Raw genomic sequence first — 26,084 nt, forward strand, 5'->3', positions numbered from 1 at the left:
AAACTGATGTAAACACCAGAAAGACTCTCATTTCAAAGCTGGCAACAAAATTCTGTTTTACATACAGACTGTTCCGTATAGAGAAAAGGACTTGAGTAGGATATTTAGCTATACAAATGTAAAATAGGGACTATAAATGGAAAAGCAATTCAAAGGACAAATGACTGTGAGATAATGTAAATGTTCACATCTTCCAGGCAGAGAGAAATTTCCTCAAATTGTTTCTTTCAGAGAAGTGTTTTCTTTTTAAGGTATGGCTTTAGGTTTTCCTTTTTGTATATTGACATTTGTGACATATTTTTTAATTTTAGCAGTTGCTCACACAAGATTAGGAACTATAACCCTAAAACACAGCAAGACAGGTATCTTGTATTATTATTACTTCAAGCAAAAGGGAACAAGATTAAGCTTGCACCTGGCCTGCATAGCTTATGTCTTACACATGCAATGTTAAGATAATCATCCACACTGAAAAATATTAGTTATTTTTTGTCCTTGAAAGGCACAGATTTAAGGAACCTATCTTTTATACCACAGCTATCCCTATTGTACATGTATTTCTTAAATTTGGATATAATTAACTTAAAGAGTACAGGATCTCTACAGAAAGGTACAAATATTGCAGTACAAAAACTGCTAATTGCAAATACCCGGGTAAGAGCCAAATACTGCACCTCCAAAAGGTAGGCATCAGTGTGAGAAAGGAATTATCTCTTGCGCATGAACTCAAAGTTTAACACATCCAAGGGCAATCCTGGATGGCAGAAAAAAGTTGACTTCTGTTCTTGTGGGAGAGGTGCTCCACAGAAGGGGGATAGTCTTTCAAGGTGGCAAAGTTCAAACTGGAGTATGCATCACTGAAGGTACACAAAGGATTTCCACAGAATATTAGAGCATCCACATCTTCAACTTGCTTTTCTTTTCCTAAAAATGATTTGCCTACTTTTCCTGAGAGAAAGCCCATCCCTCACATCCATTCCCAAACCATGTTAGAATGCATTGCCCTATGTTGTTAAAACTTGCATGGAACTAAATAAATGAATAATTTAAAATAGGAGTGTCTTTGAAGCCTATAGTAATCAAGGCACCATTAACCCTCTGGCTTGACTTTCCCAGTTGTAAATAGCTGTGGTGTAGCAGGTAAAGTCACGACCTGTAGCGCCAGCATTCCATACGGGTGCGGGTTCGGGTCCTGGCTACTCCACTTCTGATCCAGGCCCCATGCATCATCCCCTGCATGGGAAAGCTGCGGATGATGGTCCAAATCCTTGGGCCCCTGCACCCATGCGGAAGACCGGAAGAAGATCCTGGCTGCCGATCAGCTTAGCTCCAGCCATTGTGACCATCTGGGAAGTGAACCAGTGCACAGATCTCTCTCTCTCTCTGTGCCTCTCTGTAATGCTACCTTTCAAACAAATAAATAAATCTTAAAAATAAATTTAAAAAAATCATTAAAAAAAAAAAAAGAATGGTGTTCTTGGGACCGGCACTGTGGTGTAGAAGGCTAAGCCTTCGCCTGTGGAGCCAGTATCCCTTATGGGTGCTGGTTTGTGTCCTCTTTGCTCCTCTTCCAACCCAGTTCTGATTATGGCCTGGGAGGACAGTGGAAGATGGCCCAAGAGCTTGGCCCCCTGTACCCTTGTGGGAGACCCAGAAGAAGCTCCTGACTCCTGGCTTTGGATGAGTCCAGCTCCTGACGTTGAGGCCATTTGGGAAGTGAATCAGCAGATGGAATATTTCTTTGTCTCTGCCTCTAACTCTACCTTTCAAATAAAAAAAAAAAAAATCACAACCATCATTTCTTTAAAATGATACTTAGAAAACTGATGTATCTAGAAAAGCCAAAAATTTTATTTTTTCAACTATTTAACCTTATGATGAAAAATATTGGGAATAAAGTTTGCAATCTACAAGGGTGGGGCCGGCGCTGTGGCATAACGGGTAAAGCTGCCGCCTACAGTACCAGCATCCCATATGGGTGCTGGTTTGAGTCCCGGCTGCTCCACTTCTGATCCAGATCTCTGCTATGGTCCGGGAAAGCAGTAGATGGCCCAAGTCCTTGGGCCCCTGCACCTGTGTGGGAGATCTGGAAGAAGCTCCTGGCTCCTGGTTTCAGATTGGCGCAGCTCCAACCGTTGCAGTCATCCGGGGAGTGAACCAGCAGATGGAAGACCTCTCTCTCTCTTTCTCTCTCTCTCTCTGCAACTCTGCCTTTCAAATAAAGTAAATCTTAAAAAAAAAGAAAGAAAGAAAAGAAATCTGCAAGGGCACACAATTCGTCAATTTCTTTTTAGGAGAATATGAGGGTGTCAGGCAGAATGGTCCCCTAAAGATTCTGAAATGCCCTAAATCCTGGAATCTGTGCAGTGGTTAAATTACATGGCAAAAGGGAATGTGCCAACATGAAAGGATTTAAGATCCAGAACCACAGAGACTGTCCTGAGCTAATCGGATGGACCTAATCTAACCAAATGAGCCTTCAAGAGCAGAGAGAACTTCTCCCATCTAGAGTCAGACTGAGCCAGAAAGAAAAATCAAGTTAGAAGCATGAGAGGGACAAAGCTGTCATTACTAGAGTGGTTCACCTGGAACAAAGACCAGCCCCGGGCTGGTAACAAGGCTGGGGGAAGCTAAAATGAAAGGGAAGAATCCAGAAATGCAAGGGACTCAATTTAGCCAACAACCTGAATGAACCTGGAAGTGGATTCTTTCCCGGAGATGTGAAGAAGGAACACAGCTCAACTAACACACTTGATTGTGGCTTTGTAAAACCTGAAGCAGATGACTTGCTGAGCACACCTGCACTTCTGACCTATAAAAACTGTGAGATAATAAATTTGTGTTGTTTTTAGATGTTACGCATGTGGTAATTTGTGAGGCAGGAATAGAAAACACAGTGAGCAAAACACTTTTATGGTACTAGGATGGACCTCAACAGCAGCAGCACCTGATATTGTCTGTACACTAACTTTCTTACTTTTTGGGCAAGTTTCACAAAGTTCAAGAAGTGATCCTAAAGCTCCCTATGGAAACAGCAATCTGGTCAGGATAAACCTAAACCCACAAATTTGAAAATTTGTAGCAATGCATTAGTAGGACTTCATTCCCCTTTCAAGGTTAAAATATCTTTGAGTTCCTGTATTATGAAAAATTGAAAGTTTTACATGGTGAAACAAAGTAAAAAACAATATGCATTTCTGGGTTGTTAAAAAAATGAACATATGTAAAATACATAGTATAGTGCATGGCTCTCAAATAGTATTAAGTTTATAGTAAGTTTTACTGCATTTTACTTTAAGTGTTTTAGTGCTTAATAACTTTTTTATTTTTAAGGCCGGACTGAGACCTATAAATTTAGTTTAACTTTTAGAAGTTTTTTCATTCATCTTTAATCTACAGATTTGATGTTACCCACAAATTTAATACTTAACATTTAGTTCATCAATGTGGGGAAATCAAACTCCTCATAAACAAGAAAAATATAAGCCCATCTTTGAAGAAGAAAGCAGCAGTTTTTCTTTTTTTCTCTCACTCAAATATACATGACAGGTGTCCTTCACACATCACAATTCCTTCAAACTGTGCTAAAGTTTCGATGAAATCCCTCAAAGCTGATAGGAAATATAAAGAGCATCACAGACTGTTGGGCACTTCATCGTGATTATGTGAACAATGAAATCAGTCAGTATCTCAAAAATATCCCTTAATAAAAATAACAGTACTGAGGCCGGTGCTGTGGCATAAGGAGGTAAGGCTTCCACCTACAATGCCAGCATCTCACAGGGGTGCTGGGTTGATTGAGTCCTGCTACTCCACTTCCGATCCAGCTACCTGCTAATGTGCCTGGGAAAGCAGTAGAAGATGGCCCAAGTCCTTGGGCCCCTGTATCCACGTCGGAGACCCGGAAGAAGCTCCTGGCTTTGGATTAGCCCAGCTCTGGACCTTAGAGCCATTTGGGGAGTGAACCAGAGGATGAAAGACCTCTCTCTGCCTCTGCCTCTGTATAACTCTGCCTTTCAAATCAATCAATCAATCTAAAAAAACAAAAAAATAAACAGTAGTCTGGTATTTAAGTTAACCTTTATTTTTAAAGTGAGTCTTTATTCCCTTACCTGTAATTTCAGTAACATAGGCAAGTTCTTGTTTTATAGTTTGAAGTTACAATAGAATAACATTAGAAATACATAAACACAAAAAACTTAGATAAATAGCTATGAATATTCGAAGCACTAGTGCAAGTTTTACTGATGATATAATTTTAAATTCGGCATTGGATCAATTATGTGATATAATAGCCATATTATTTTTGTTCAAGGTAGATGTATGAAATATACTCATCACTGCTTTCCCTCCTCACTAAAATGTTATTTTCTGTAAAAGTAAAAAGAAATTCACAGCTCACCAAGAATTACAGTAATTCATAGTTATCACAACTTTCGAGAGGACATTCTAAAGAGGGCACAAAAAGGAGATATTACAACACTAGTAAATTCACCTCTTTCTCTCCTCAATGTATCTCAAAATTTAAGGAATTAATTAAAGGAATAACCCTCAACAGAGTTGAGAACTGATGCAGTCATAGTAGTTGAATAATTAGTAAAAACTTCAGAAGAACAAACTTTAGATTGTAGGTTTTTTTTTTAGAAAAACTTTCTATCTACTTCAAAGGCAGAGATGGGAGGGTGTGTATGGGGCAGAGAGAAGGGGAGGAAGATAGAGAATCAGCTCGGATTCGTGGGCTCATACCCCAAATGCCTGTGATTGCTGGGACTGGGCCAAGGCCAAAGTTGGGAGCCAGGAATACAACCCAGGTCTTCTAAATGGGTGGCAGGAACCCAATTACCTGAGCCATCACCGCTGCCTTCCACGCTCTGCATTGGTGGGAAGCTGAAGTCAGGAACTGGGAACTGAACAAAGGCTTGCTCATGTGGAAGTTGGGCACCTCAACCTCTAGGCTAAACACCCACTCCAGAATGCTGGTATTCTGGGGCTGGCACTGTGGCATAGTGGGTAAAGCCACTGCCTGCAGTGCCAGCATCTCATATGGGTGCTGGTTAGAGTTCCAGCTGCTCCACTTCTGATCCAGCTCTCTTCTATAGCCTGGGAAAGCAACAGAAGACGGCCCAAATCCTTGGGCCTTTGCACCCACATGGGAGACTCAGAAGAAGCTCCTGGCTCCTGATCAGCCCAGCTCTAGCTGTTGTGGCCATTTAGGGAAGTGAACCAGTAGATGGAGTACTTTCTGTCTGTCTGTCTCTCTACCTCTGCTTCTGCCTCTCCCTTTTAAATACATACATAAATCTTTTTTTAAAAAATGGTGGTATTATTTTAATTTAATTTAATTTAAATATCTATACTGCCTTCCACTATGGGGATGAAGAAACAAAAGTCTCCCTAGAATGTTTATAGTGGGAATGATACGGAAGAAAAATAACTGGACTTTATAGAAATCATGTCAAGAATTTAAAACAAAATACAGATAATGCTATACATCATAAATTTGAATAGAAAAACCTGACTTGGGGAGATGAGGTGCATATGTAACAAAAAACATGAGATATTCTCTCACACGGATTTATGAAAATGTTAAGGTGGTAAACTCCTTATACCTTATAATTTCACAAATTAAAAATCCTTTGGGAAAAGTCAACTTTGTTGCCAAAGCTACCAAACAGATGGTTGCTGGACTGCCTTCAAGCCATATCACAGTATGCCTGGACAGGCTGCCCTAGATGATTGGTACTATATCTGAATGTATTTCAACAATAATAATCAGTATACCTTACACCAGATACTCACTGAGTTTCTGACTCTGAAAGCACCGCATATACATTATTTGAATGTTCACAACAAAGCTAAGTATTATTCTCCTTAAAGATAAAGAAACTGAAACATTATATAATTTACTTAACAGAGCTAATAATTAAGTGGCGGTCTCATGACAATCTGGCCCCTAATAACTACTCTAAAGCATTGATTACATATTCACTATGTGCCAGAAGAAGGTACTGAGAAAACAAAAGCCCAATTTGGCTACAACATAGACATTCTTCATTTAAAGGGTTACTGATATGCAAATTATAGTTTGCCACTTTAAGTCTTAATAACACATAATGACAAATACAGAAATCGTTATCAAATCTACATTTCAGAAAGTAGCATTTACATTAAAACAAATAACCAGCATAGACATTCAATGTGCAAACTGTGTAAAATTGCATAAAATTTAAGGATTATTGTTATTAGGCTGTCTAAAGCTTCAGTAAAGCTTAGGAGAAAAAAAGTCAGTGAATTTACAGAAAATACAAAATACTCAATATTTGTTCCAAAAGATCAGTAGTAGATAACTAACTTCAGAATGATATAGTTAACTAAATAATTTAAAAATTGCTAAATGGGGGTCAACACTTGTGGTACAGCAGGTTAAGCCACTGCCTACAACATCAGCATCACAAATCAGGGCAACAATTAGAGTCCTGGCTGCTCTGCTTCCTATTTACTTCCCTGTTAATGTGCATGGGAAAACAGTGGAAGATGGCTCAAGTACTTGGACGCTGCCACCCACATGGGACCTGGATAGAGTTCCAAACTTGTGGCTTAGGCCTTGGCCATTATAGCCATTTGGGGAATAAACCAGTAGGTCAAAGATCTCTCTCTGCCTCTCCCTGTCATTCTGCCTTTCGAATAAATAAAAATTTAAAAAATAAAATTGCTAAATAATACAACTTATTATAATAAAAATTCCCAGTTAAGAAATCACATCTTACTAATAATTGCCAACTCTAAAGTTGGCAAAATTATAACAAAGCTAGTGCATTAATAACCAGTCAACAGTGTAAATTTCATCAACTCTTTGAAGAGGCCAAAATTTGGCAACTGTAGAAACATTTTTAAATCCTTGGCCAGTAATCCCACTTGAGATTAGTGTTCTATGGAAATAAGAAAGAAAAAGACACATGCACAGAAACGTCCAAATCAATGTTCAAGTAGTCAAAAACCTCAAAATTATGTCCCTGTTGGGCATGTAAAACTGAGGAGACTGTGATAGTGATTTTGTTAACTACCATAACTATCAAGTGTAGAATAATATATATCTATCAATTATAAAGCTTAGAGAACATGGGAAAATACAATGTTACAAAAGTAAAAACTTTTCTATGATATATTCGATAACAACTATAGTACATGTACAATAGAAGGATGCAAAAATAGTCATTTATTAGTATGGCTAAATGAGTTTCCAATAATGCTGTTCTAAAAAGTGTTCAACCAACACAAGAAAACATGTTAGCTCAAACTATAATTAAGAAAAACAAAGCTTTAAAATTTGAAGACCAAGGCCAGCACTGTGGCTCAGCAGGTAAAGCTGCTGTTGAGATCTGTTGCACCAGCATCCCATATGGGTATAGGTTCGAGTTACAGCTGCACTGGTTCCAATCCAGTTCCCTGCTAATCTGCTGGGAAAGCAGTAGAAGGTGGCCCAAGTGCTTGGGCCCCTGAATCCATGTGAGAGACCCAGAAGCTCCTGGCTCCTTGCTTTAGATCAACCCTGCCTAGGCCGTTGCAGCCATTTGGGGAGTGAACCAGTAAAGATCTTTGTCTTTCCCTCTGTCTTTCAAATAAGTAAGTCTTAAAAAAAAATGGGGGGGCGGCGCTGTGGCATAGCGGGTTAAAGCCCAAGCCTACAGCACTGGCATCCCATATGGGCACCGGTTCGAATCCCAGCTGTTCCTCTTCAGATCCAGCTCTCTGCTATGGCCTGGGAAAGCAGCAGAAGATGGCCCAAGTCCTTGGGCCCCTGTACCTGCATGGGAGACCTGGAAGAAGCTCCTGGCTCCTGGCTTTGGATTGGCCCATCTCAGGTTGTTGCAGCCATGTGGGGAGTGAACCAGCAGATGGAAGATATTTCTCTCTCTGTTTCTCTCTGTCTCTCCCTCCCTGTAACTCTGCCTTTTAAAACAACACAATATTAAAAACAAAAAAAATTAGGGAACATATTTATAAATTTAAAGGGGCCTGCATTGTGGCATGGTTGGTGAAGCTGCTGCCTGCATTGCCAGCAACCCACATGCCAGTTCGAGCCTCTGCTAATGGTTTGGGAAAGCAACAAAGGATGGCCCAAGTCCTTGGGTCTCTGCACCCAAGTGGGAGACCCAGATGAGGCTCCTGGTTCCTGACTCTGGCCTGGCCCAGCCTCAGCTGTTGTGGCCATTTGGGAAGTGGACCAGAGGACAGAAGATCTATCTCTATGTAAACTGACCTTTCAAATACATAAAAAAACAAACTTAAAAAAAATTTAAGGTCAATATTATAGATGAAAGTGGTCACATACTACCAAAATAACAGAAGTCCATTTGGTCTTTTGCCAATTATACAATTATTCCTACCCTATCTTTCACTGCCAATCTCACTGAGAATCTCTGTGATAATAAGCCACCACTACTGTTGATAGTATATCATATTCCTTGGTTATTAAGGCAAAAAAAAAAAAAAAAAGTTTGAGGCCCACTATTTGACTTAAGATATGTTAACACACACATGGGTGAATAGGCCAAGATCTCACAGTATTTTATTTGTATCCCCTCTTACTGTAAAAATGTTTAAATCAATATACTACCATGGCCAAAATGCTAAGAAGAAAAAAATTATCACTAAGATTTTTTAAAAATGAATACACTAGTTTCAAGGTGGTCAAAAATGAAGCGATCTAAAATAAACATACATATTTATATTTTATATTTAATATGGAAAATATTCATAATTATTGATGACTTTTAACAATTCTGGATAGTCTATGAAATGATACTAATTTTTTAACTCTGAGAAGCAGAACAAAGGAAATAAAATGTTTTTGGGGGGTCTTCCTTGATATTGTAAATAGGTGACTATTACCCTTACTATGCCAACATTAAAAATTGCATGAAGAGAACATGCAGCACTTTAGTTAACTTCTTAGCCTCTATGAACAGATATAAGACAAACATAGAAATACTAAATTACTGACAATGCAAAGTGGTTTCTTCAGGGTATATTTTAGTTACAAGCAATAGCATAATCAATACTATCAAAATTAATTTTAATAAGGATGAGTTGAATACTCAAATATTGTCATTTGTTGGCTTTTAAACAAGGGAGGTTCTGGTAAAAATCTGGTTGTAAGAAAGACTTCAACTACTTTATCTTCACTAGGAGCATTTCAGTAAAAACAACAAAGGAAGAAATATCAACTTCATACTGGAAGGAAGAACTCGAAGAAAAAATGAGTGGAATACTTTAGCAAGTATGGTGGAATTGTTTGATATCACAACTTATCAGCAGAGAATAAATAAATCATTAGAAATCAAGTTTTTCAGGGCTGGCGCTGTGGTGCAGCAGGTTAACGCTCTGGCCTGAAGCGCCAGCATCCCATATGCGCGGCGGTTTAAGTCCCAGCTGCTCCACTTCTGATCCAGCTCTCTGCTACAGCTTGGGAAAGCAGTAGGGGATGGCCCAAGTCCTTGGACCCCTGCACTCACTTGGGAGACCTGGAAGAAGCTCCTGGCTCCTGGATCCAGATCAGTGCAGCCGGCCGTTGTGCCCAATTGGGGAGTAAACCAGCGGATGTAAGACCTCTCTCTCTGCCTCTCCTCTCCCTGTGTAACTCTGACTTTCAAATAAATAAATATATCTTAAAAAAAAAAAAAAAGAAATCAAGTTTTCCAAAATGCAAAAATTTAGAGAGGCAGAGACATAAAGAGAGCTCTCATCTTCTGGTTCACTCTCTGAATGCCTGCAATAGCCAGGACTTGCCATACTGAAAGTTGGGAGCTAGAAACTCAATCTGAATCTTGTCTTCCCTCATGGGTGGCAAAATCCAACTATTTGTAATAATCCATTGTCATCCTAGGTGTTCATTAGCAGAAAGCTGGAGTTGGGAGTGGAGTGGGACTTGAACTTAGGCAGTCTGATATGTGATATGGGTGTCCTAAGCAGTGTCTTAACACTAGGCTAAATGCCCATCTCCAAAATAAAAATTTAAGTAGAAGCATAGATGACTTCTTCTAGTTAATGCCAGTTAAAGATAGTAGATGTTTGATGGACAACACATCTCTTCAATTTTTTTACTTATTTGACAGTCAAAGAGACAGAAAACACTCCCATCCACTGGTTTACTCTCCAAATGCCCACAGTGGCCAGTGGTAGGGAGGGTCAGGAAGGAATAACACCAGGATCCAGGAACTCAATACAGGTCTCCCATTTGAGTGACAGGACCCAACAACTTAATCCTTCACTGCTGCCTCCTAAGGTCCACATCTGCACAAAGCTATAACATGGAGCTGGAGCTGGAGCGGGCAATGGAACCCAAGTGGTGTGATGTGAGATATGGACATTCTAACTGGTACCTTCACTGCCAGGCCAAATGCCCACTCTAGCATATCATTTTAAAAATATACTCATTTAACTTCCAAATCCTGAATACCAATGAAAAGTACTCCCTCAATTTTTTGTGAAGGAGTTGCAGCAATAACTATTTCTACAGTTTAGTTAAAAAATAAAGATAGGGGGCCAGCGCTGCAGTATAATGGGTCAAGCTGCTGCCTGCAATGTTGACATCCCACGTGGGTGCTGGTTCAAGAGCTGGCTGCTTAATTTCAATCCAGCTCCCTGCTAACATGCCTGGGAAAGTATGCAAGATGGCTCAAGTGCTTGGGCCTTTGCACCCACATGGGTGACTTGGAAGAAGCTTCTGAATCCTGGTTTCAGCCTGGCCCAGCACTGAGTTGTTATGGCCATTTGGGGAGTGAACCAGTGGATAGAAGCTCTCTCTCCCTCTCTGTCTCTTCCTTTCTCTGAGTAACTCTGTCAAATAAATAAATATTTTTAAAACATTAATAAAAAATAAAAATAAAGATCTAACCTACTGGTTAAAATGCCATTGTCCCATATACAGGGGTTCCCAGTACCCAGGTTTGATAACTTGGCTCCAGCTTCTGTTTCCAATTGATGTAAACCCCAGAAGTCAGGACGTGATGGCTCAAGTAGTTGGGTCCCTGCTACCTACATGGAATACTTGGACTGAGTTCCTGTCTCTTGGCTTCTGCCTAGCCCAGTCCCAGAGGTTGTAGGCATCTGAGGAGAGAACAAGCAGGTGGGAGCTCTGTCTCTCTAACAAACTTCAAAACAAATTTAATGAAAGAAACCAAAATCCCACATAAAAAAGTTAACGGAGGAATTTCTGCAATGTTTTTGATAATGCAGTGCCCCAAATACAAAACCAACATTCTAATAAGGTATTTGAAAAAGAATTTACATGAAATTCTACCAGATCTACATAGGCACTATGTACCTTAAACACACAGAAAAAAAAAGCCCCTGAAAACTCCTGACAATTAAAATTTTAAAAACTTAAGTTCTAAACTACACATATACATTTCAAACAATTTTTAAAAACAGCAGCAACATCCTCTCAAGTCAAGATTAAACATGTCTTAGGAAGGCAGCATACGTATCACTGTAGATGTGGAAGATTCTTGCAAATTATTTTACAAAGACTAGCATTCTCAACTATTGACCTTAAGGATCCATGAGCTTTGTTAAGTCTTTTTGACTTGCAGAAGGGTGTAGTGTATTTTTTTAACACACTTTACAGAAAGTTCCCATTATTTTGATAAAAGTGTTTACAGCAGATTCCTTAAACCAATGAAACAAACTGTGTTTCTAGTTCAGAGTTCTTTTGACAAGGCTTTATAAACAAAGTCTTACCTTCATAATTTCGGTACAATAGATCTGGGCTACTTGGCTATTGAACATTATGCCTAATATGGTTATTACTGACACTGGCAATGCCAGTGGTTATGAATTTCTTCAAGTAAGAAGTGTGCTCAGAGAAGCAGTTTTTGTTTTGATTTCAAATATATGCATTAAGTATATACATGGTGACTGCCTCCATAATTTATAACTTTCACATTATAATTTAGGATTAGTCAATAGGCCTGAGGTCCATCAGGGGTAATTTATTTTGCTCCACCGTATTCGAGGTAATTTTATACTACCTGGGAGTACAAGTCGTCCCCCGCGCCTCCTCCTCAGTCCTCCTCCTAGCTTCTGATCTAGGAACCAGCATACAACACACACACACACACACACATACACCTCGTCCTCTCTCAGTCTTAGTCCCTAGGGTACCGATTAAAAAAAACAAAAAAGATTTCCCCATAGAAGATCTGTAGTCCACCCAGGGAAGCGAACGAAGAGGGAAAATACCAGAATCAATCTGCACCCACACCTTGGCCCCGCCCCACCTGGAAAAACTGGGGGGTGGCGGGAATGTGAGGGTGGCAGAAAGGACAGAAGGGCCGCGACTCCAGGCTCCCAGGCTCTCGCCACCATTCATTTCGTCAGGTTCCGCCGAAGGCAGGGACCCTGACCCTATTTTCAGCCTCGCCTCGCGATCCTCCTCCCCGCCACCATCACAAACCCACGGTCCTCAACCGCAAGAGTCCTGCGTGGAGCAAGACCAAAGTGGGCCCTGCTCCTGCCCAATCCAAGGGCTGAGACGGGGGTGTCCCCCCACCCCGCGCACTCGGCGGGCCCGACGCCCCGGGGGCCCCGGAACCGACCAGGGAAAGGGAGGCAAGATCGGAGGGAGGGGTCTAAGGGGAGCCGTTATCCCTTTTTCCTCTTCGTTAGGAAAGCGCGCGAGAGGGAGGGGCCGGAACAACGAACGCCAGTTACCTAACGGTCCGGCCCGGCCGGTCAGGCTCCCGACACGGAAGCCGCGCGCGCCGCTGAGATGGCAGCACAGCCTCGCTCGCCCCCAGGGCTAGGGACCACGGCAGGAGCGCCAGGGGTGATGAGGCGGGGGGTGGGGACTACGGTGAGCGACGTCGCCATGTTAGCGCCTTCTTTCTCTTTCCCTACGGTCTCCAGCCCTGCGGCCCTCTCCCCATCACTACTCACCTTTGCAGGTCACTGGCTCATGATCCTTTCGGTCGCCCAGGAGCCCGAGGACAGCCGTGTTTACAAACTACCCCGGAGGAAAGGGCTGAACCGCACTTTAAAGGCCACGGGCTCCCACAGGCTTCCGTCCTCTCTCGCGAGATCAGACTGACAACCCTTCTCTCCGCCCCACTCCCAGCATCCCCCCTTTCTTCTCGCGTCCCGGCCCGCCACGCACACGCCCCTTCTTGCCTTCCTTCTGAGGGAGCGCCTCCGGGTCAGGTGATTCCGTCAAGCTTAAGGAAATGGGCGGGCCTTCAGGAGGGCGGGGACGGAGGGGGCGGGAACAAAAGGACACCCGGGCGCAGATGATTGGAGAAGGAGCCTGAAGGGCGGGAAGCAGTTCTGGAAGGGGCGGGATCAGAGAACCCCAGGAGCGTCGTCTCGGTAACCCTGGAGCTGCGGAAGGCTGTGATTGGCAGCCAGCTGGAGGCGGGCACGGGTGCTGGGGCGCGGGAGCAGGTGGCTGTGTAGGGCGCGGGAAGGTGTCGGGCTTGGCTTGTGAGACACCGCGAGTGGCTGGAAAGAAAGCAGGACGCGGTCTCCGAGCCCAGCTCCGAGATCTCACCCTATTTCCGTTGCTGTCACTTCCTGGCCCCCGGTAGGGAGGTGGGAAAATCGAGGGGAGGGGAGCCTCTAGCCCACCTCCCGGCTACCCGGAAGACTGGGAGGGGGAGCTTCGGTTCGGCTGAGATTTGGCAGAGGCGGAGTTTGCCGATAATCAAGCAAGAGAAGTAGGTTCTGAAACGAAAAGAAAAAGCCTTTACCCTGGATGAGTTTTCTTTGAATTTACTAAGCTATAACTAGAACTGGGTTTTCGGAGTTCTTTTTCCCAGCACCTAGTACAGTGTAGGATATTAGCATGTAATTATGTTTGAAGTAATTTACCAAAATACACTGTATTTCCAGTATATCACCATCATTTAAAAACTAAGCAACGACTTGTTTCTAAGAGCAAAGCCTCCATATTAAGTGTATTCTATTTTATTATTTTTCCTTTTACAGATAAAAATATATCAATTTTAATAGAGCTGACTTTAGTCCTTGAAAACTGCAACAACCCCCTATTAAGGTTTCCTAGAGGACCAAAGAACACCAAATTAGAGTATGACATGGAAATAGCACCCTTTGTTTCTCTGCCTCTTACATAAGTAATAAATAATTTTTAAAAAGACAACTACATACCACATTGGAGTATGTGGTTTGATTCCTGCTTCCTGCTAACGGACCCTTAGTGACAACAGTGATGGCTTAAAATCAGGTTCCTGAGTGCACATGGGAGACCTGGATTGAGTTCCCAGCTCTTCCTGGCTGTGGTCCTGGCCCAGCCTCAGGCATTGCAGGCATCTGAGCAGTGAACCAGTCTATGAAATAAATAATGAAAAATTTAAAAAGCAAGCAGTTCCTGCTTGTCTGTAACTAAATATAACCCAGAATACTGTACACTAGGGCATCTCCTATGTCTGCATGACTCCTATGTCTGCATAACTCCTATGTCTTGCCTAACTAATCTGGCTGAGGGAGAGAACCTCTGGATTTTCATGGTATCCTCAAGATGTAGCCTAATACAAGGGATTATTGGGATTTTACTAGTGGGATCAAGAGGTAGGGAGTTAGGGGTGTGTGTGTGTAGTGAAATAGTGGGGTGAAGCAAGGCATAATTAACCCCCTGAATCAGATGAGATGAGGCAGCATGGACCTAGACAGTTTAGTTGATTTGTTTCATAGCTTTCATCTCATGACAGATCTTTCTTGACCTACTCTTGACAGCTCAGGGTTTTCCTGAACATTCCTGACATGGCCCATGTTAAAGTTACCTCCTCAGCACATGTCCACTTAGAAATTTCTACTTAGGACATTTCAAGTGCAGAGATGTCCAATCCAAATCCTTGGGTTATCAGAAAAATGTATAGTCAATTGTGTCACTGTGGGGAAAAAATTAGAGCTGTACTCACCTTCAAATCATACCCGTGAGCTATGCCAGCTTCAGTGCAACCAGCCCAGAGAGGGAGAACAGAATTTAAGATGGCTTTTTCTTTAGCTCTCATCTGACTCTATAGAAAGAGGGATCACCATCATTATATTCTGCTCTCCCCACACTTCCAAGGTATCAGTAAAAGCGGGTGAAACCCTCCCTAGTGTAGAGTTGTGTAGCATCCCAGTATCTGCCCTTTGTGGCTCTCCATAACCAGTCTATTTGTCAAGTTGAGGCCTACATAATAACAAAGCCAGGGATTCCTTATGCCAGAAACCAAGACAGGTCTGTCTGGTCCTGTGGATCCTCCTGGGTCCTTGGAACTAACACCCAGTTCTTTCCAATTACCTTCTTCCCTTGCATACAGCCTTTTAGGTCAACTGTCAACTGACTGCTTTGTGTCTGTGCTCATAAAGCATCTGTATATATTGGCTGTGAGGCTGCCACTATAAATAAGATGAAGTCCCTTAAGGAGACTTTGTGAGGTGAGGAGGGGTGAGGAGGCACATGACATACATCAACAAAAAGATAATTTAATGGTGGTAAGTGCCCCGGAGAAAATAGGGTATGATAACAGGGAGTACTGAAAGCTATGTTGTTTGACAAAAAGAGAACTTGAGAGCAACAGATACTGCAGAGAGGTCTAGTGAGGGGGGCAGTTCTGAGCTGTTCCCAGAAAATAATGCTGTTTCCAGCATCTGAGAGACTCGGTCAACCTATGTAGCTATTTGAGGAGGCAAACCCTGGGACTCAACAATAACAGGAGATCCTGGAATCTCCGTGGCTGGGAAGTGCTGACTAAAAGCTACTGTAGAAAAGCAGCCACTGCCAACAACCATTGATCCTCAGTCCCTGTGAACATCAGCTGTGGGATGCTGGCTCTTGCTAATAGGAGGGACAACCAAAGCCCTAGGATTTATGAGTCCCTGCTGGGACTTAGGCCAATTATGAGTCCCTCTTAGGCCAAGTCCTCTCTTCAATATTTGAGCTCCCTTGAGAAAGATCTAAGTTACTAAACATTCCAGAGACATTACTTACGTCATTCAGGAGAAAGTACAAATTCTTGCTGGGAACCTGGACCAGTTTTTAGAGATTATAAACAGATTGATGGCTGAAAGTATGTGACCTAGAGTGATAAGGGTGGGAGGGACATGGATGGGTAGGGGGAAGAGGAGTATAAATAAATTCATGCCATCTGCTTTTTAAATAATCTATAAAAACAAAGGTATTTAAAAAAATAAATTCTGTACCATGATAAGTTTTTGCTTCTGTTAACTATCAAAGCAAGTCAAGGTACCATGTTGCTGTTGGCAGAGACAGAATACAACTATTATATGTGCTGAGGCAGATGATGGTATTAAATGCACCCCCCCCCCAAAAAAAAAGCTGTCCTTAATGTGTCCTTAATGGTGGACCATGTGTTTGAAAAATAAGTGCATTATGGGATCAGTAGATCCATGAAAGCTAAACTTAGCTTCTCTCCAAGATTTTGAACTCTGAAATTCTTTAAATTTCTTGTCTCTTGGCTCTTACAAAAATGGATGTTCAACCTGATTGAGAACTCTGGGCCCTTGAGTCTTCTCTTTTATTCCAATTTCTTACCCCTATTACCTTCACCTGTCCCTTATCCTGTTTGGAGTTCATAGGTCAGTCTATTGAACATGGTGCTTGTATGCCGCCTTGGCCTTCCTCCATTTCTTCTGGCCAATGCCCAGCCCGAATAATTTCTATCACTGTTCACCTCAGTTCACATTAACAAGCTTCCCAACACTGCTGGAGAGTCACAAAGTAGGTCAATGAGTTTCACTACAAATTCACATTATCCACCTGGAGTTGGGTCCTTACTGGTCCTCTGCAGTGCGTTTATTCACATCTCCATACCATACGCCATACCTTTCCTCTTCCCAAGCCCAGAATCCAAATGTAAAATTATACCTCCTCTATTTTTTAAAAAATTCACCATTTCACCCAACTAGCCTTTTCCTTGTCATCCCTACAACAGTCACATAAAAAAACCAAAGCAAAGGTTTTAGAATAAAAGAAGGTCTGACTTTGAATCATGACTTGGCCACTTAGTATCCATGTGACTCTGGGAGTTGTTTAACTCTTCTCAAGCCTATTTTTCTTTGCATATTGAAAATGAAAAAAATCCCAATTTTGCAGGGTCATGATAAGGGTTAAATGGCTGTTTATGAAGGATCTTCACAAAGTCTATGGAAAATGTGAATTATGAAAAAAACCTATGCATGGATTTCAAAATTTTATACATAAAATTATTCAATTCCATTTTCCTAGGAATTTTAAACTGTAGACCAAACAGGATAAGGAACAGGTGAAGGTAATAGGGGTAAGAAATTGGAATAAAAGAGAAGACTCAAGGGTCCAGGGTTCTCAATCAGGTTGAACATCCATTTTTGTAAGAGCCAAGAGACAAGAAATTTAAAGAATTTCAGAGTTGAAAATCTTGGAGAGAAGCTAAGTTTAGCTTTCAGGGTATTAGTCTACTGATCCTATGAGAGGCAGATGCTCCCATCTGCTGGTTCTCTCCCCAGATGTCCACAATGGCCTGTGCCTGGCCTGAACCAGAAGCTGGGAATGCAATCCAGGTTTCTCACATGGGTGGGTGCAACCTAGTTACCGGAGTCATTATTGCTGCTACTCACTGGCAGGAAGCTGGAGTCTGGAATCGAACCCAGGTGCGAATCTTGACCCCAAGGTAAATGTCTGCTCTTTCCACTTTTTTTAAACTTATTCATTTGAAAGATTTAGAGAAAGGGAGAGACGAGAGATCTTCCATCCACTGGTTCACTCCCTAGATGATCTAAAAGGCCAGCGCTGGGCCAAGCCAAAACCAGGAGCCAGGAACTGTTTTCGTCTCCCATGTAGGTAACAGGGGCCAATGAACTTGGGCCATCTTCTACTGCTTTTCCCGACCATTAGCAGAAAGCTGGATCGGAAGTAGAGTAGCAGGGACACGAACCAAAGCTCATAGGGGATGCTGGCCTTGCAGGTGGCAGCTTTACCAGCTACACCACAATGCCAACTCCACCACAAACTTTTTAAAAGTACTCTTGTTTTGTTTATAAAACATTGAGCACAGAGAAAAGCTATTGCACCATCTCTCTTCTAACTGGTTCCCAAGATCTAGGAATCACGTCCTACTGCTGTAACTTCTGCAGGCTCTTCTTAAAATTCTCATTGCCAGGGAGCAGGTATTTAGCTTTACAGTACGGAAGTGCCTGGGTTTGATTTCTGGCTCCAATTCCTGACTCTAGCTTCCTGCTAATGCAGACCCTAGAAGACAGTGGTGATGGTCAAGTATTTGGGCACTGCCCATGTGATGCCATTTCTGGCTCTCAGCTTCTGCCCCAGCCATTGTAGGTATTTGGGAATGAACTGACAGACGAGAGCTCTCTGTTGGTCTGTTTGTCTTTCTGCCTTCCAAATAAATATTTAAGAAAATAAATAATATATGCATTGCACCATCCTTGACTTTTAACAAAGCTACTGCAGCAACCCACTGGTCACTGCTAAACTCAAGTCCATCCCCCACAGTGATCTCATTTTAATCTAATTGAAACAGCTCTAGTTTCAATGGCTGCCTGTGGTCCTAAGTATAAAGCTCCTGCTCTTAAATCCCAGTTTACCGAATTTGGCCCCAGCCGACCTCTGCTTCCTTATATCACACTGTGTTGCCCGTGCTTCTCATGCTGTTCCTGAGGCAAGAAGCCCTCTTATCTGGCCTGCCCTCCTTACCCCAGCTCCTTTACCTTTATTCACTGGAAAATTGTCTCTACCTGCTGTGAACATGTCAGCACTTACAACTCTTGTGGAATTCATCATTTCACTTTCAACTTTATTTGCAAACATGTCTAGTGTTTGTGGCTAGAGGACAAGCTTCTCTTTAGTTCAAAGACTAATTTCATACTAAAACCTGTATTTTGAGTTAGTCCCAAAGGCATTAAAATAATAAAAACAACAAAAAGCACAGTCCTGCATTAAGGAAAGGGAACACTATATCACCAAATAAAAGGGCACCTGAAAATCTGAGATATCTTTTGGAACCACATCTGTGCAAATGTGGTTTAACTGGCACTTCACCACTCTACGGTGTTCTTGTCTGCCAGAATTTTTTAAAATAAGTAACATCTTTTATCAGTCCCTGCAGAAATTAAGAAGTTAGTAAAAGCATTTCCCACCAAAATGTGTTTTCAAAGCCCATAAGTGGAGATGGTACTTCCTAAAAAAAATGGTACACAATAAATATTCCTGTTGAGTTGATGTATTCCAGTGATGTACTTTCAAAGTCAGAAACTGCTGCTAGAAATAAAAATAGTAGAAGGGTATATTCCAGGGTGGTGAACCTCTGACGCTGTTATTTCCTTTCCCCTTCTAGATAAAATAGCCTGCAGTTATGTTATACTTCTGAATTATCCCATTTTCTAGACTTTTTTTTTTTTTTGCTCAGGAACCTGAAGTCCATGCAACCACAGGCTCAAGTGTTAAGTATTTTCTTTTCATTCTCAGGAATTCCCTTTGCTGGGTATTTCCTGCAAGAAACCTGGTCCAGAATCAACGTTTCAGGCCTCTCAACCACCGAACCAGCACCACAAACAGGTCTTTACCAAAGGTGATTTTACTTAAAATGAATTTAGAATAGAGGACTAGTTAACCTAAGTATTCCTGGGCTATTTTAAAAATTTGCTGATTTTATACTATGTACTGTTATACAGTATGGTACTTTTAAACTGTAGTAAAATTTCCCATTAGAACCACATTAAAGTATACAACTCAGTGATAATTATTGTATTTACGATATTGTATAATCACTACTATCTAGTTTCAAAATATCACCCCAAAATGAAACATCATACCTATTAAACAGTCACTTGCCATTCTCCCCTTCCATTAGTTGCTGGTAACCAATTGGTTGTTTCTACAAATTTGCCTACTTTGTATAATCCATGTAACTGGAACATACAATACACGGCCATTTGTATTTGGCTACTTTGACCTAGAGTTCACTCCAAGGTTCACCCGTGGTTAGCATTTATCAAATTTTTCATTCCTTCTTATAGTTGAATAATACTCTACCATATGGAAATATTGTTGATCCACTCATCAGTTGATGGGCATTAGGCTGTTTTCACCTTTTGGCTATTATTGATAGTGCTGCTATATTTGCATCCAAGTTTTTGCAAATACTTGTTTCCAATTCTTTTTGGTATATACCCAGGCCTGGAATTATTGAGTCACTAATTCAGTACTACTTTTTATTATTAAATTCAAACACACAGTAGTGCAGTTCAAGAAAACAGTCTAGGTTCTAGGAATTTAGACTAGATTAAGCAACTAAAAGGTGGCAGTAGTTCTAGTTCTTTAGATTCTGGGAGCCTTATTTCTTTATGAAATATAACAAGGTTACTTGTAAGTTAGCGATTTTTCTCAAAGAGAATGCACAAAAATTACCTAGGAAGCTTTTTTAAAAATGCAGATTGCTAAATCCAATGCCCAAAGATTCTAACTCAGGAGATCTGGATGCTGAGGATTTGTATTTAAACAAGCACCCTGGCTGATTCTGAGAGAAGTGGTCTTCCCACCTCACTTAAATTCTGGTAACAACCAACTCCTTCCCAGTTCAAATCAAATTAGAGGGCACTAAAGGACTAAATTGTAGCTCTAACCTTCAAATAAATCCTGAAACTTAAAGAGGACAAATAATATCATGGTAGAGTATATTTGCTAGAGGAAAAATTCTTTCTATAGTAGCACCTTTTTTCCTGTTTCAATAGGGTAAGTTTTACTTGTAAAATACCACAAAAACTACCATTCCCAAGACTCCCACCATAAACATGTTAAGTACATGTTAAGTATCAATGGTTAAGTACTGCTTTGGTATCTGTTGACTTTTTTTTTTTTTTTTTTTTGACTTTTAAAAAATGCTGCCAATTCAGTTTCCTCTTTTTAAGATAAGAATCTTGTTGGGGCCAGTGCTGTGGCATAGCAGGTAAGTAAGAATCTTGTCCAGGTATGAAACTGGCTGCTATCTAGGTTGGGTCCCTTCTTTGAACACAGTTAAGATTAATTATACATACTTGTTTAACCTGATTTACTGAGAAACACCTCCCCCACTCAAGTCTAAGGCTACAGGACTTAAAAGTCTTAGATTTGGGGGAGTCTAAAAAGCCAAAATGATTTATTTCTAGAACTAGCTTTTTAAGAGCACCCAAGTCACTCTTGGAAAGTAATTCTGCTTCCAAGTATTTTATTCATTTGGCCTTTAAAAACAAAAAATCATCTTGAATAATTAACTCTCTTGGTTTAATCATATTTAACAGAAACTTGAAGCATTCAGTTTATTTCTCCTTTACATGAATAAACAAAAGCCCTATAAATTACAATGTGAAGAACACTATAAAAGAATTCCCATAAAAATTACAGCAGGGTCTTTCTCATCGGTGGGGGCAACTATTAAAGCTTCCTCTGCCTGAATGCATGTTCTTCGTGATGATCTAAATTCAGATAAGTACAAATCACAGCAAAAATTAAAGTTTTCATCTTTAATGAAATGACTCTGGAAATAACGTACATTTCCATGACACCAACACTACAGTTTTCGGAGTCACATTAAGATACACAGAATTACATCCGTAATTAATATGAATGCCAACATTTCAAGCAGTAATTTCTGTTACATGGCAAACAAAATCAAGAAAGCAACCATCAAACAAAAGAGACCCATAGCTTCAGACAAGGCAAATCCCAGGATAGCATATGAGAACAGCTGCTGCTTCAGCGAAGGGTTTCTAGAAGAGACACAACACAGGACTGTTACTCTGAAACACAGTGCTTTTAACATGTTTGGTAAGTGTTAGAGAATCAGGCAGCTTCCGAGGGGATCTTTGTCAACTGGCAAGTCTACGGGGAGAGTATCTGCCTGGATCCCTTTTGCTGCTGCTGTTGCAGTGTCCCCAGTGGACAGAAAAGAATGGAACTGTCTCCCTGTGTCATTATAAATGATTAGTGTGCATTCGTTTTGAGGGATTCTGACAGTCTTATTGCTATGAAAGTATGTTTATCTTTTAAGACTGTTTAGAAATCTTAAATGCTAAGATGGAATTAATATTTTTAAAGAATTTATTCTATTAATCACTTTCCAATATACAATGAAGGATTGCAGATTCTGAAGTCGGACCATTAAAATTCATTTCCTGCCACTTACCAGCTCTGACTCTAGGCAGGTAGTGTAACCCTTCCAACTCTGGTTCTTCATAGGTAGGAGGAGTTGTTCAGATTAAGTAAGATAAGGCATACAAAGCCCTCAAGATGTAATGCAGGACACAGCAGCACTTAATACAAAGTAGCTATTATTATTTCACTAGCTTTCTAAATTTCCAATTATTTCAAGCATGCTGTTAAATTAACTTATCCAGGGATAGAAATGATTACCTGGCATAACCAATGATGAGGCTGCCAAAAACTGTTCCAATACCAGCACCAGAACCAGCCACTCCTACTGTTGCAGCACCTGCACCAATAAATTTGGCAGCAGTATCAATGTCTCTGCTGATCACACTGGTCTGAAACTCCCTTCGGATAAGGTGAGACACACCATTCTGGGCCCCATTAAATACCGTAGAGCCCTAGAGAACAGAAAATAGAGGCAAAGGTCCAATCAGTAATCATTTAATCACTGTACTGTCAAAATGATAACTATTTTTCTATTTGTAGCTGAGTGTGAACAGGTAGTGGAATGGTACAACAGAAAAAAGAATCAAGAGCTTAGAATAATTCCAATCTTGTGGTATAGATAACACTACACCTTTTAAAGTTGTTGAAAATTAACGTACAGTATATATGAATATGCTTTTCAATGGAGGTTTTTCAATAATTATGGCTATTATAATGTTAAATATAGGCAATTCAAACTATAGCTTGAAATACAAATCCTGACTATTTCACGAAAACCACAGACTGACCTGGTACTGTTACCTCATTTCTGTTGTTACCACTCACCTCTCCAGTCCTGGCCTCTGGTCGGGACAACACTGATGCAGAAATTGGTCTGTATGCGACTCTGGATCCAGCTCGAATCTAGTAATGAAAAGATGGTTCCAAGTTTTAAAAATACAAGTAAGACTTCCATGACTTTTCTTGAACCACCCATGAGTTCCAAAAACAGCAAGCATCAAAAATGGATCAGAGACTATTCTGTATTGACTCTTACCTTGGCTGTTGGTCATTTTTCAATACATGAAGTAATTCTAATAAAGTCCCATGCTAATAAAATTGGAAAGCTTGCTACATAATTTATTTGTAATACTCCAAACAAAAATCCTAAGAACAAAATTAGTTCTTAAAAAATAGTATTGTCTTTAACATTTCAATTATTGTACTGCTATAATTCAGGTAAAAAAAAAAAAAAAAGCAACAAACACTCCAAATTCTTTGGTAGGCTTAAGAGGACCAATGAAGTATTACTTAGAGTGTCACTATAACACTTGTTATTTAAAATAGCCCGGCAGTTAGTATGAGTTCCCACCACTTCCAAGCTACTCCTATATATATCCATTAAGCATAAAATTAAAAAAGGAGTTTAAGCAATTGTACATCAGTTTAAGAATAACCGGAGAAATACTTTGGCCATAAGGACATATTCCAGTCTGGCTTCTCTGCCCTTGAATGTCCACTGAAGTAAGGTCACAGAAAACCCCTTCTGAACCAAGACCCGATTCTCTAAGACAAATCCTCCAGATTCAGAAAGCCTGCAAAATAGTTATGAGAAAAAAAAAAAAAAAAAACCCAGGGCTGGGAAGCCAGACTTTCGGCCCCCCCTCCCCCCCAATTCCTCCGCCCACACATGGCGAGGCAAAGGCCCTCCCTCCTGCAGCAGCGAGTTTGACCTACAGATAGGCACTGGAGCGCGCAGCTGCGGTGAACTAGGCCTCACCGGCCCCGGCGGCCCCCAACCCTCGCGTCGACCCTAACCCGACGGCAGACGCAGGAGGCGGGCGGAGGAGCCGCCCCCCGGGGCAAGGGGCCGGGAGGATGTGACCTACACCAGCCAGGCCTGACAGCTAGCTAGGCCTCGGCTGCTCCGCACCGCCCTAGTGGAGGGCAGGAGCGGTCCAAGACGACCCGGGATTAGGAGGAAAGAGGGAAAGGGCATCGGGTTAAGGGGCTAGGGCACCGCGGGACCCGAAAAGGCGAGATGCCCGCCAACAGGCTGCCGCATTCAACATGTGGACAATCCGGGCAGGAGGCCAGGCCCTCGGTTCCCCCGGCCCAGCCTGGGCTACGCACCAGAGCAGGGGTGCAGGCGAGCTTGGCGCAGGCGAACATCTTACACTCTTCGGGGCGGCGCGGCTGGAGGATCTGGGTGACAGGCGACGTGGGATCCTCTCCCGCTTCCCCTCTGCGGAAGCAAAGAGGCTTAAGGTCAAGTGTCCTCCAGGGGCCTGTCCTTCCCACCCAGGTCTCGGGGGTTCCCGTGCACGCCGTCACCTTGGGCCCCGTGCCCAGAAAGCGCCAGCGGAATGAATGGGTCCCTACTGAGCGCTGCTCAGCCCCGGCCAGCTCGGGTTCCCGCGCCCTCCGCTTACCTTCCCGGGTGGAGGCGGCGGCGGCGGCAGCGGCGGCAGAGGTCGAAGGAGTGGGGCTGGGCGCGCAGGCGCGGACCGGCTCTTATTCGCGGCCCAGCACCCGGATGCAGAGGGCGGGGTATGGAGGTGCACTGGGGAAGACGCTCAAGGTCACTTTGTAATAACTTTATTGGTAAACGGCCCGGAAGGACAAGGACGGCCGTCCGGTACTGGGCTGGCTGGGGGGCGGGGGAGTGGGGTGCGGGGGGAGACGAAAGGAAATTGAAGACCCGCGCTGGCGGAGAGGATTCTGAGCAAGCCCTTTCGCTTCTGAGCTGCGCCGAACGAGCGGAGAGATAAAGCGTTTGCCTTACTTTGACAACCTGTGAAACTTGGCCTTTTTTACCAGCTGCTTCGTCTCTTTAGAATAGGGGACCCCATCCCCGGTTCTCTTCTTCCTCTGTGAAACAGAATTGGGGGGTGGGGTAGGGGTGAGGCTAGGGGGTCCCGAGCCTAGAGACGTTTTCTATCAAGGAACCCGCAGTAGGGTCCCAGAAGTGCTAATCCTGCAGGCGGAACATGGCCTGCCCCAGAAGTACTGGGTTAGAGGCGATGAACAAGTTCAGTGGGTCTAAGAGCTTTGTGACTTTGGACACAGAATTGTTTCTGGGTAAAGTGAGATGCTCAATTTTTTCTTCAAGCTCTATGGCTGTTAGAATTAAGGATCTGTTAAAAAAAAAAAAGAATTAAGGGATTGTAATGTATTTCATGTGGAGTTTGAAACTAAAATACATGTTGCAGTATTTTCAAAACCAGCTTTTTAATTTTGGATTTTTAAACTTTCTATCTATTTGTTTTTCCGTGACACATCACAAGATTTGGCCCAAAAAAGGATGTTGGAGTAGAACATACTCGATGTTAACACTTATTTTTGGCAACTCGGGACAGATCATTTTCTTAAAATGTCTCAGAAAATGGCTGTTACCGAACTTCTTGTCTTCTTAGTTCCTTGAATTACACAAACTTAATTTTGTAGTTCTGACAAATGGCTACTACTTCCAGTAACATATGTCAGCATAAAAGATTAAGCATTTAGGAGATGGCTGGAGACTAAACTCCAAGCCCACACTGCCTAGAGCCCTGGCACGAGACATCAGTCTAGAGGATCAAACTTGACTGGTTACCACAAAGGTGAAGGATCTAACAGCAACCCTGGGGGAGCATGCTCTTAGAACTAAAAATTTAAAAATTAATAAACCTTGTTACCCAACCAGCCTCAAATGCAAATGGTTCTAAATCATATGAATCCTAAGCATTTCCAGCTCAATCCTTGGCCCACAAAATAGAAAATTCACATGAACAGCTCAATAAAGGAGCTCAAGTACTAAGTTCTAACTGCAGTTATGTGGTGTCCTATGGTGTCTAAGTGGAATAAACAATAAGGCCCTATACTTCAACAATAGATTTTTTTAGGGAAAAAGTTATTCCAAGTGGATTTGTGTGCAGAAATTGAGTGACTGTCCTCTTTATTCAGCACTGAATCAATGGCA

The 26,084-nt window shown here is 41.9% G+C and overlaps 2 protein-coding genes across 3 annotated transcripts in view; both read right to left on the reverse strand.

Moving 5' to 3' along the window:
- Positions 1 to 13,109, reverse strand: part of ATF2 (activating transcription factor 2) — a 112,150-nt gene extending 99,041 nt beyond the window's left edge. For both annotated transcript variants that reach the window (XM_062188121.1, XM_062188112.1), the window contains exon 1: positions 12,940 to 13,109. The gene's annotated coding sequence lies outside the window, so the exon portion shown is untranslated. The remainder of the gene's footprint in view (positions 1 to 12,939) is intronic.
- Positions 13,110 to 21,252: 8,143 nt separating this feature from the next.
- On the reverse strand, positions 21,253 to 24,664 carry ATP5MC3 (ATP synthase membrane subunit c locus 3). Its single transcript, XM_062188155.1, has 5 exons — positions 24,556 to 24,664; positions 24,257 to 24,368; positions 22,970 to 23,047; positions 22,403 to 22,596; positions 21,253 to 21,759 (listed from the first exon to the last, which is right to left on the reverse strand). The coding sequence occupies exons 2-5, from the start codon at positions 24,293 to 24,295 to the stop codon at positions 21,645 to 21,647; spliced, it is 426 nt and encodes a 141-aa protein (XP_062044139.1). The 5' UTR covers positions 24,296 to 24,368; positions 24,556 to 24,664; the 3' UTR covers positions 21,253 to 21,644.
- Positions 24,665 to 26,084: the final 1,420 nt, after the last annotated feature.

The sequence above is a fragment of the Lepus europaeus genome, chromosome 1 (genome assembly GCF_033115175.1).
Source record: "Lepus europaeus isolate LE1 chromosome 1, mLepTim1.pri, whole genome shotgun sequence".
NCBI lineage: Eukaryota > Metazoa > Chordata > Mammalia > Lagomorpha > Leporidae > Lepus > Lepus europaeus.